General features: G+C 32.7%; 1 protein-coding gene across 2 annotated transcripts; it reads right to left on the reverse strand.

Moving 5' to 3' along the window:
• Positions 1-4,335: 4,335 nt before the first annotated feature.
• On the reverse strand, positions 4,336-10,690 carry LOC137806456 (uncharacterized). 2 transcript variants are annotated; one of them, XM_068606595.2, is made up of 4 exons: positions 10,330-10,690; positions 9,314-10,058; positions 5,584-6,685; positions 4,336-5,320 (listed from the first exon to the last, which is right to left on the reverse strand). In XM_068606595.2, exons 2-4 carry the CDS (start codon positions 9,389-9,391, stop codon positions 4,842-4,844), a joined length of 1,659 nt encoding a protein of 552 aa, XP_068462696.2. In that variant the 5' UTR covers positions 9,392-10,058; positions 10,330-10,690; the 3' UTR covers positions 4,336-4,841. The 2 variants fall into 2 exon arrangements, with proteins under 2 accessions (XP_068462696.2, XP_090156575.1); XM_090300449.1 differs by lacking the exon at positions 9,314-10,058 and having other exon boundaries at positions 10,330-10,612.
• Between the last annotated feature and the right edge of the window lie 1,094 nt (positions 10,691-11,784).

Consider the following 11,784-nt stretch of genomic DNA (forward strand, 5'->3'; position numbering starts at 1 on the left):
CCTAAATCTAACTTCGCATAACAGTTCTTTTGGTTTTCTCATAGTTTTCCATAATAAACTATGATGACGACTCACTCATTTTTTTTCAGTTTTTTTTTTGTTGTCCTGTCATGACCCTGGTTGCAACACTTATGCACTGTTTATTTCTAGTTATGCATTGTTTGTTTCTAGTCATGCACTTGATGTAAGGATGGACGAACGTGCGCTTTTCCTGTTTGCATCAAGGTTTTTGGAGGCGAGTGCGCAGGTGGGCGAGTGGGATAGAGGATTTTTTATTCCTCTCAGATTTGCAAAGATGAGAGGTGATATCCACATAGATATAACCATTTTACACAAATACCCTATTAATTTTAACTTTGGAATCAATTCTGGCTCAAATAACTCAAGAAAATTGATTATCATTCCTTTGTAAAACACCCACAATCAATTTTGTTCTCTTTGGTGCCATTGAGAATTGACTCTCCTTGCATTTGAACTGCATAGAGAATCGATTCTCTTACTGTGTTTTTGTGTGTTTCTTTTTTTGTTGGTTTTTTTAATTTTTAAAAATCTTTATTTATATTTTCTCTTGCTTTTCAAGTTAGATTTTGGGTGGTTGAAGTTGTGTAGTTGAAACCTAAAAAATATTTGATAGTACTTCAAACCTAATATATATATATATATATATATATATATATATATATATATCATAACTTATTATTTAAATATTTTTAATAAAAAGGGTAAATTTGTAAACTTACATTTTATCCCTTTAAAAAAATTATAAATTTTCTTTCAACTATCACATCACTCACAAATTTCAATAAATCATCCTCACAAATTCACTCTATCATTCCTCAATCTAAACAACCTCCCACATTCTCTATAATCCTCACAAATCCATTCCCTCCCATCCTCATAAATCCCTTCACCAATCCAAACAAAACCTTAAACTAAAATATAATGAGATTATATTAGTTGCCAAAAAGATTTAGGTCAAACCACCTACAAATATTAATAACTCAAATTCATTTGAAACTTGATTTTTGTTATAACAAACTAAGCAACCCAATTTTGACCAATGACTTGTTTGGATATTAACTTAGGCCTAAAATCCTATAAATGCACCTTTATTCTGCAGAAGGTACTCACTCAATCTCGTACTTACTAACTAAATACTTTTGTATTTCTCTAAGCTCTTACTAACTTAAGCGCAAAGAATCTTTTATAGGTGGATCTCCACTTGGTGTTTCATAAATACAACTCAATAACCATTTAAAAGAAGAATCAAGTCACGCAAATGCTCAGTTATCCACCTCAGACGGTTCCTGCTCAACTTCGGTAAGAACATTTGGCACCCACTGTGGGTTTGAGTAAAACTATTCCCAGACCAAAACTCTTATGGTATTCAGTAAAAGTTTTACTATCCCAACAACATCATCATATCATGAAATGGATCCATCCATCTTCCCTTGAAGTTCTCAAAGCTCATATGGAGACTATTTTCCAAAGGAGTGAAGCCATCATATAAGATGTCATGTCGATATGTATGACAAGTTTGATAAGGACCTGAAGCTTCTACGCAATCAACATCGTGATAAGATGCAGACCCACCATGACGAAATGCAGGTTGTCCACGAGCAAATTGACTTACTACATCAAGATTGGACCACACACCAGTTTGAACATAATTTATACAGAGTAGATCGCTGAGTCTTGTCCCGTTATTCCTGAAAAATCGATCGAGGACTTTAAGTCTAACTCAACCTCATAAAATCGGCTTATAAGGTGAGGTTTGCACCCACTTATATACTATGAAATGTCCTTATCTCTAGTTGATGTGGAAACAAAATAGAATGACATGTTTCGCTGCGAGTCATGCCAAATTGTTGAACAACATTGCTAAATTTTCCAAACCAAACTCTAAGAGACTGCTTGAGACCATATAAGGATTTGCGAAGACGACATACCAATCCAGAAGACTCCCCTTGAGCAAAAAAACCAGGAGGTTGCTCCATATAAATTTCTTCCTGCAAATCCCCATTAAGAAAGGCATTTTTGACATCCAATTGATAAAGAAGGATAAAGATTAATAGTACCAATACCATGTGATGGTACCCTATATCCTTTGGTCATGGTAATCGAAGATAAATAACCCATAGTAGATAGGGAAGAGAAAAAAAGACTGATTACCAGTAATGTGATTTGTGGCACCTGAATCTAGAATCCAAGGGCCAATGGAAGTAAAGTGAGTGAGACCAACAAAAGATGTACCTGAATGGACAACAGAAGCAGTGGAACTAGGATTCTGACGATCCTGATACCATTTAAGAAACTCTTTGAAAATAGCAGGTTGCTTAGGGTATCAAATGAAATGTGGTCCACAGTAGAAGGTTGCACAGGAACAGTTTGGGCAACTACAACAGATTTAGGAGGACAAACACGTAAGGCATAACATTTATCAATTTTGTGACCAAGTTTGCCACAATGGTCACACTTGTGACGCCCTTTGCCCAACTTGTGAGAGTGAGTACGATCAATGACAGTGGAAGATGCCATAGTGGCAGCGAAAGTGGAAGAAGGAACAAAAGAAGCCATATAGGATAAGGAAAAATCTAGTCACCGGTAAATTGGCGGCAGCAGCATAGATGAAGGCTCCGACAACAATTCCAAAGAGATTCCAACGAGATTCCGGTGACGTCTCTGGCGAGATTCCGGCGGCTTGAGGGGGAATGTTAGATATAATTAGATATTATGATATATTATAAATATGCATTAGATATTTTGGAGAAAATTGGGTTGATGAATTCGAAATGTGTTGATACTCCCATGAATCCCAATGTCAAACTTCTACAGAATCAGGGGAGCCTCTTTTAGATCCTGAGAAGTACAGAAGATTAGTTGGAAAATTAAATTAAACTAAATCCTAAACCCTAAATAATCATACTAAAGTTGTTTGTTATCTAAAACACAAAATTTACTGCATTAGTGTTGGATGTTGGGTGCATCTTAAAGTTAACCTAATTTCTACTTCATTAAGAGTAAGACAGTCATTTCACATTAACATATTGGGTGCCAATTTGAAATGATAATCTGCCAAAAAACATATCAATTTCAACAAACATCCAATCGACAATTTCTCCCTGCACCATATCAATTTCAACAAACATCCAATCTGCTATTGAAAATGAAACAAAAAAACTCCTCCTAAATCTTAAATCCTAAATAAAAATTACTTTTAGAATTTTTTATTCAAGGATTTCAATTTTCAGAACACATTTTTGAACTTTAGAATATTTATTCATAATATATTTTTAATTTTATGTTCCAAATTTTTTTGTTGAAAATGTATTTTTTTATTTTTGAATTATATTTACTATTATGGATTTTCAAATTCAGAATAAGGATAATTTTGGAAATTTAAAAAAAAAATATAAAGTGCAGGTTAAATTGATATAGTGCAGGAAGAAATTGCAAATCTTTTCAAGCCTTGGGGCTCTCTCAAGCCCACAACGTACTTTCAAATGAGATCATCACGAAATCACCACAATAGCAACATGGTAAAGGAAAATATCTACTTAGTCCGTATAAGAACAATTATTATTTTAACAGTGATAAGAGTTGTTTAATTTTAGGAAATTAGATAACCAAATGCACAATTAAAAATTTTATAGTTAACCAAAGCTATATACATTTGTAAAATTACCGAACAAAAATTAATTCTAACCTCGTATTTATCACGAGACATTTTAAAAATATCTTTAATCTCTTTCTTAAAATTATAAACGCATTATTTGATTTTTCATGACTACAATACTTAATAAAAGTAAAATTGAAATAAAAAATTTAATATTTTAATTGAATATTGAAAATGTCATGCTAAAATAATTTTACACTGTCATTCCATTACAATGATTAAACTATTTTTTTTTATGTTAAAACTATAGCTAATTTAAAATGGAGATAGGTGAAATAGGTTGTGAAGAATCAGCATATAGGTTAAAGTCATTGGAGTTTCTGATATAACACTGTTAATATTGTATGATCAAAATTTAACAAATTTGGAAATCACTTCTTTTAATGCAATAATAGGCTTCTACCACTTTTTTTTACCTTTTTTTTAACACAATAATATCCATAGTAGACCTTTTCTTGTTATGTTGAGCATACCTAAATATTCTTACATTTTGTAATATATTATTTCTCTAAATAAATTCCAACATTGTAAGACGATTTCTTTAGACTATACACTGTCTTTCTATGATTTAAAATCATCATATCTTTCAGACAGAAAGGGCTATCATGCTATAAAATCTAATTGTAATTTTATGATGTGATTCAAACACTAGGGCAGAGTGATTCAATGACCAATAAAAATTTACATGAAACTGAATAAATGAATCCGGTTACTTCGTTTCCATTCTCTATCCATATCCCTCCTCTATCATACATATTCTTATTCTGGTGAATAAGAGTTTTATGTTACAAATCAAAATTGTGGTGGAGTTGCAAAGATCACATCTAGTTTCACTTAAATTTCTCATTCTAAATTAGAAAGAGCAGCTCACCTCCCAGCAAGAATAGTATAACAAGTTGCACACATCTCGCCTTCTCTCTCCACAACCTGTACAAAAAGTCCCAATGTTGACTAAATGAATAACTAAGATGCACACGATAGCAACTGCACTTTTGACCTAGCCACATCATTGCATAAACCATGCAACCAATCAGTCAATCAATGCTAGCTGCTGGCGGGCAAGTAATAATCAAGAAATTTGGAATCATTTTCCAGCCCATGCTGCAGTTCCTCCTGCAGAGTGTCAAAGGAGCTGTTCCTTGTGCACATATAATTATCAAGTCATTCAGTAGGGAATGACATATGGAAGAGCAAAAACATCTGCCTGCTCTATATGCAGAGCTTCTGCCCATACCTGTGGTGTATCCCCAACTTCTGAAGATTTTACCATGGATTTTCTTTCAGGAAGATTGCCGCCAAATAACCACTCTTCATCAAAATCAGACCAATGATCCACCTTAGGTACTGAATACACCTGGTCTAGGTACTTGGTATCTGGATGGGGTGCCTTTAAACAGGCTTCAGTTAATAAATCACTTGACACAATAGCCGTGTGAGTCTTCTTCGAAGAAGCTGAAAATGGCTTAGTCTCACTGATGCCATTTATCTTGCATTCTTTGTTTTCTACCTTAACACAGTTGTCTTCCTGTGACCTATATGAAGACTCTGGAGTGGAAATTTGATGAGGTTCCAATGTCCTTCCATTATCAGTGAAAGTGCGAGAGGAAGACAATTTTGGAAACTTATTGGGAAAACTGTCATTAACTGTACAAAAATTATAACTTGTCAGTCAACCGCAGGTAATGTGCAATCTTGACAATACTGATCAATATGAATGAATGAAAAATATCAATATAAACATGATATTAGTGAAAACCCACCGTGGATGTAATATCTGATTTTAGCTCATTAGGTCAGCAATATACTACTCCAAATCCAATAAGTGAAACAACTTATTCTAATTTTAAATATTACTTTATAGGATCACTGAGTAAATGACAACAAGACTCATTGTAAGTAACACTCACCATGTGGAACTCCATTTGACTCAATGTCCTTTCGTTTTTTGAGATTTTCCCCTCTAACAGGGACCTCAAGGCTGTTCCTAGAGAGCTGTGAGAAATCTTTAAATCCAACGTTGTTGCTTTCTTTTGATTTATTTTGGTCTGTTGTTTTATGTTCACTATGCTCCCTAGCTTTCTCCTCCTTTTTCTTCTCTTTATCCCTGTCTTTGTTCTTCCCATGCCCTTTCTTCTCCTTCTCTTTATCTTTCCTTTTATCTCTTCTTTTATCATCTTTTTTATCCTTAACCTTTTCATTTCCTTCATCTTTCTTTTCCTTAACCTTTCCGTCTTTTGTCTTTCGCTTTGCCATTTCTTTATCTTCATATTTCTTTTCCTTAACCTTTTCTTTCGCTTCAACTGTTGCTTCCAAATTCCTTTCAAAAGACTTCCCCAAATGTTTGGGTATTCCATCAACTCTAGGATGAAATTTTCCAGCATGATTTGGAACTGGTGTATTTCCAATAGGTCGGATCTCAGCTTGAATTCCTCTCTCATCAATCTTCTTAACATCAAGACCCTTATCCACAAGTTTTTCATTACCATCACAACAGGGGCCACCAGCTTTAGTCACCAATCTAAAAGTTCCTTCTTCTTTTCTATTGTTTGTATTAGTAAAATTATGAACAAATTGATTGTCAGCTCCTCCATTATCATCCCTAATCCTCCGGTTTAACTCCAGGAGGAACTTTGAATCCTTGTTCTCCTCACCGAAATGATTTTTCTCTCCTGCCTTCTCCCCATTGCTACCAGTACACTGTTTGGTGAGTCTGTTCTCAAGCATGATGTCCTTCTTATCATCTTGCTTAACTTCCTTTTGATGTTGATTACCATTAAGGCCTTCAGCTTTTCTTGGAAAGCCTTTGTCATCTGCAGTACTGATTTTACTTTTATCTCTATCTTTGCTCTTGTCTTTGTTCTTATCTTTCTTCTTCTCTCTGTGTTTTTCCTTTTTGTCCTTCTTTTCCTTATGCTTTCCATCTCTTCCTTCTTTGTCCCTCTTTTCCTTAGTTTCCCTCTTCTCTTTATCTTTCTTATCTTTCTTACGTTTTCTCTCTTTCTGCTTTTCCTGCAAGTAATATTGTGAGAAGAGATATCAGCAACAATAGTCAAATAATGGAACAATCATAATGGCTTCACAATATCTACACCCAAGATCAGCCAAAGAGAAGAAAGAGAATATATCACAAATAAAACATGTAAAAGAATTCCATTCTTGTCCTCGAGACAATCATATTATCTCAAAAGCAGAAACCACAACAAAAACAAGATCAAAGTCCATTCAATACACAATATCTACCTACAAAGTGTTAAGGAATTTTGGAAAGCACATTTCAGGCAACTATAACCAAACTATGAGGGAAAACATAACTCCGTTGAAGTCAAAAATAAAAGTATAATGATAATTAAGGCCTAGTAATTAATCAGTCCCAAAAATTATATTCTTTAAAACAAAGAGAAACACTTCCAGCGCTAGATGCTAATGCTGGCCATTATGATCTGTATTTTCTTTCTTTTTTGCTTTTGGCACAGATTACAAATACATTATGCTATGACAATTTTGAAGAAAGTTCTGTTTTTGTTACTACTAATACCGAAATAAAGAGATCAGAATAGCAACTAATATGTCTTATTATAAAGGATGAAAGGCAAATAAAATATACAAGTGCAGATGAACCAGCAAACTTTTCTTCTACTATGCTCTTGCCTTCAGTTGCCCTACATTATTAGACCTTTTGCATCATTGTAATATTGAGTCTTCCTTTTCATTGTTGACGTGATTCACAATCCACAATCTATATGAAAATAATTACAAGCTTACTACTACAATAAGAGAGTAGATGAAATTATTCAAACATGATGATTTAAACTAGGAATGATGCATGCAACTCAATGTAGCACGCAGAATGTTTAAAACTTGATTGCAATAAGTTTTTTGTATGCATTAACACAAACAATCAAAATGAAAACAAAACCTAGCACATTTTGCAATTCTCCTAATACACAAACACACATATTACAACTCAATTAGGAAAAGGAAAATGATTATGATTCTTTAACTTATATTTCAGCATCCATATACATGTGTCCTGCTGTGTATTAATACAACTTTGAAAGGAATTATGAATCCAATTGAAGGAAACCAAAATGCTAAAGCAATTATCATCAAATAATTCTCAGTTGATCACAATACTAAAGCAAAATATTATTCTAGATGTTCTTTTGTTTCAGTACAAATAATCCAAAGCAAATACTTATTTAAGGGGAAACAATTTCATTCAGTATCTAAAATCATTTTTAAAAATACCCTTTGACATTAAAGAAACACAATCCAAATACACAGTTCACTAAAGGTCTTGAAAACCCAAAAATTTTACACAGATGAAACTCCAATTCAAATTATGTAGTTTTAGTCAGTTCTTATCATGCAATAGCAGGCTTGGTGCACAGGAGTAAATTTACTGCATAACATACTCCCTTCAATGAATCACCCAATGCAAAGAAACCTAGCTGATCAGCATAACTTCAACCTCCATACTCAACCTCCCTTTGTCAGATTGTTTTAGGCTCCACTACTTTATTTTTGTTGAAAACTTATTTTTTCAAAATGTAGCATAAGAAATTGAGAATATGGGACCATACACCCCTACTAATGTTTTGTCTCACAAAGAAAGTGATATTGTTTGCAAGTGTTACATAGAAAGAATAAATAATAAAAGGAATCATCCATTAAGCAACTTAAACAATTAATCTTAACATTTTCCAGAGGTGCATTAGGCCTAGGTGGATGATTAGTGATGTTTATCCATTCTCAACAAAAGGATTGATAACTCAATTGATGATGATAGTTATTCAATACTAATCACAGGGTAGAGTTTTGAAGAACCCATACTCCTACAAAACGAGACAAAAAAATCATAACAAATTCATATATATTATGAATGAGAAACTGATTGCACTAGTATATATCTCCCTTAACAAGCATACCAAAAATTTTATAGATACCTTTGAAATAAATGATAACTCAGCACTTCTAACATGAAAGGCCGAAACCAGACAGTGCAATGACAAGAATTAGAATTACATAGTTTGTTGCTTAGTGCAAAGATAGATGTGCATAAATCAAACAGGTATACACACTTTTAATCATCATAATATTGTTCCCTCTTCACCAGTAATTACCTAATTTCTCCACTCAGTGTTCTTAGAACTTATATATTAAGCACTACATTTAACAACAGTTCAAAAGTTCCAATTTTGAACACAATATAGAAAAACCTAACATGAATCCTGTATTTAAAGATCCATTAACATAAACTCTTGTGCATCATATGAACCAACTTGCATCAGCAAAGAGTGCATATCCCTATTATTCACTGCAGGCCAAAACATATACAGTATGTCAGCCTCCAATCAACTTCAATTGCACTCATACCAACCAACCATGACTTGTGTGATAGTTCAAAAAGAACCAATTAAAATGTTTATAGCAAGCATTTCTACAACAAGCTCCAAACAAATTGAACTTATATCACTATTAAGGAAGAAAAACATAAAAATTAATGACCACGTAATTCATTTGAACTAGTTAGACAGAAACATTTTAATGCTCCATCAAAAAAAAATATTTTACATTATAAAGCCAGTCTATTAGTCACACTGGATGTACAACATGAATATAGGAAAGTATATTAACCTTTTTCAACAAGTCTAGTTCATCTGTTACAGTCTTCTTTAAATATCCTGGTGGCGGAAATGGAAAACAGCGCGACATTGCACAAAACACAGATATGCCTAGGGTAAAATTCTTCTAGACAGAATACTTGAATTAGTTTCCAATAGCCCTGTTCCAGAAAGGGAACAAACCAGAACCAGCAACTATACTCCTGTCCATGCACCATGTCACTGCGTTCATCTCCAGAATGCACAGCAGCCCAGCAAATTATTCAACCAATCAGTATACAATTACTTATACTAGTGTCAGTCTAACTATATCAATTCAAAAAGGCTGCTTTAAAAAACGTAAAAGACCACTGAAATCAGATACTCTAAGTTCCTTATGAGCCAATAAAGAATCTATCAGCTTCTTCTTCCTGACAAATCCAAAGCCAAAATTGCCTCCCAGCACACTCAAAAAACAGAGAAAACACCAAAAATGAAGACTAAGATGGCTTTGCACTGGTCATCCAATCTTGATCAATAATCCCCAGTTATTAATAGACAATCTTCTTCCATGCTCAAAGAATTAATGTTAAAGACCATCTTAAGCAATCTCCAAGGGCAAATGCTCAACAAAAACAGCTCTAACTCCAGAATATAAACCCCTCAAAAAACCAGAGCTCTTGCCCATTTCACGCAGTCCCACGCCACAATTAACCTCTCTCTTCTTTTCGATGACACCGTCTGATCAAAACAAGCGCAAGTTGCGATCTAATGAAACCCTAAAAAAACATAAACAAGTTCAGTACACACACGGTATAAACATCCACGAGCAAGCCAAACCCTAATTCCAATTCCAAAAACTTCTATTTATTAAGCATAAAAGCAGCAAATTGAGGAAAATAAGAAGAATCAAACTCTTTTTTAAACCTCGCCAATAATGGATACATAGATCAAAAAGTTAAAAAAGAAAGCTCTGATCGAAAGGGTACATAAAAAAAAAAAGGGAAGTGAAACACCGATTAACGAAGTGAAACTGTTGTCTAATATTACCTAGTAAGCTACAAAAGCACCATTGTAGGAGGACAAGATCTCTCTCTTTCTTTCACTCCAATAAATAGGAAGAAAGAAAGAAGAAGGATCTCAATATACACAAAACTATTTATACGTATTTGGGGGGAAGTAGTTTTTGTTTGTGTGCTATTGCTATGGTATATGCTAGAAGAGGTTTTTGTTCTCTAGATTTGTGGATTTTGTTTCTCTTCTCTTCTTCTCTTGTGTTCTCTCTGCTCTATTTGCTTCTTATGCTTGGCTTGTGTTGTGTTTGGGCTGTCCCCAATATTTATATCTCATCATCAATTATTATTGATTCTTAGTGATATTCACACTGTGTTTCTCTCTCTAATTTTATTTTATTTTTCTTCTTCGGCTCCTTCTATTCGTAGTGGCTAATGTGCTATTTTTTGCGTTCGGAAGTTACACGCGAGAAGGAAAAATAATTGAAAAACCGAAACACCGAGAGAAGAAGAAAAAGGAAGGGCAACAATGGAATGAAGAGCAAAAGCACATGTCCATCACACCGCGCATGTATGTACGAGTGTATTTAACGTGTCCAATTAAGTTCGTTTTTCATTTATTGGATAGATTTTACCATTTTCTGCAAATTTAAAATTTTAAAAAATTAAAAAATTTCTGATCTAGTAACTGGAGACAAATTGTTGTCAAAGGTTACAATTTAATGCAAAATTCATTGTAGAATAATGGCCTTCAATGTTTAGATCATAGTCTTTAAATAATTTCTTAAGCTAAATTATATTACGAGTATGCTAAATATATATGTTATTTTATAATAAAAAATATATATACATTTCTTCAGTTTTATTCTTTAAAGTAAATTTTTAGTCTGGTTCCTCTTTCAAATTTTAAATTTTACTATTTCACTAGGGGTTGGATTTTTTATATATTTTTTTTAAATATCAAGATAAATTTTATTTAAAATATTTTATATAAAAAGTTCATTGATCCCATTATATACTTTTTTTAACACTTTGTCCATTTTTATGTCGAATTAATTTTATAAAATGAGCTAATATAATTAAATTTGTAATATTATATTATATAATTTAGATTTTCATGTAATATAAAAATCTTATATAAGATATCGATCAAAATCATTATTACACATCTTATAACTAAAGTTCTCAAAAGGGATAATTTGGTTTAGTTGAACTTGACTCTAGGGTCAAGTTAAAAAATTTAACAACCTCTGGTCCATATTTTAAAAATGAGCTATAATTTTTCCATAGCCTTAAAATTAAAAAAAAAATTACAATTTGTCTATATGAAAAAATTATGATATTTCATTTTTCAAAAGTAAAGTTTAATATTTAACAACAATATACATTTTAGAGCAATATTGTGCATTTTAGAACAATATATTTTTGTTTAACAACAATATCATTATATTAATATATAATTGAAAAAATTTATAAAAATAGGTAAAAGTTC

Source organism: Phaseolus vulgaris, chromosome 3 (genome assembly GCF_051622355.1).
Source record: "Phaseolus vulgaris cultivar YP4 chromosome 3, ASM5162235v1, whole genome shotgun sequence".
Lineage (NCBI taxonomy): Eukaryota > Viridiplantae > Streptophyta > Magnoliopsida > Fabales > Fabaceae > Phaseolus > Phaseolus vulgaris.

Excerpts from the sequence above, each read along its gene's own strand:
- LOC137806456 (XM_068606595.2), bottom strand. The coding sequence starts at position 9,391 with ATGTCGCGCTGTTTTCCATTTCCGCCACCAGGATATTTAAAGAAGACT. Across the intron at positions 6,686-9,313 it reads AACTAGACTTGTTGAAAAAG|GAAAAGCAGAAAGAGAGAAA; the intron begins GTTAATATACTT and ends TATTACTTGCAG. Across the intron at positions 5,321-5,583 it reads GTCAAATGGAGTTCCACATG|TTAATGACAGTTTTCCCAAT; the intron begins GTGAGTGTTACT and ends ATTTTTGTACAG.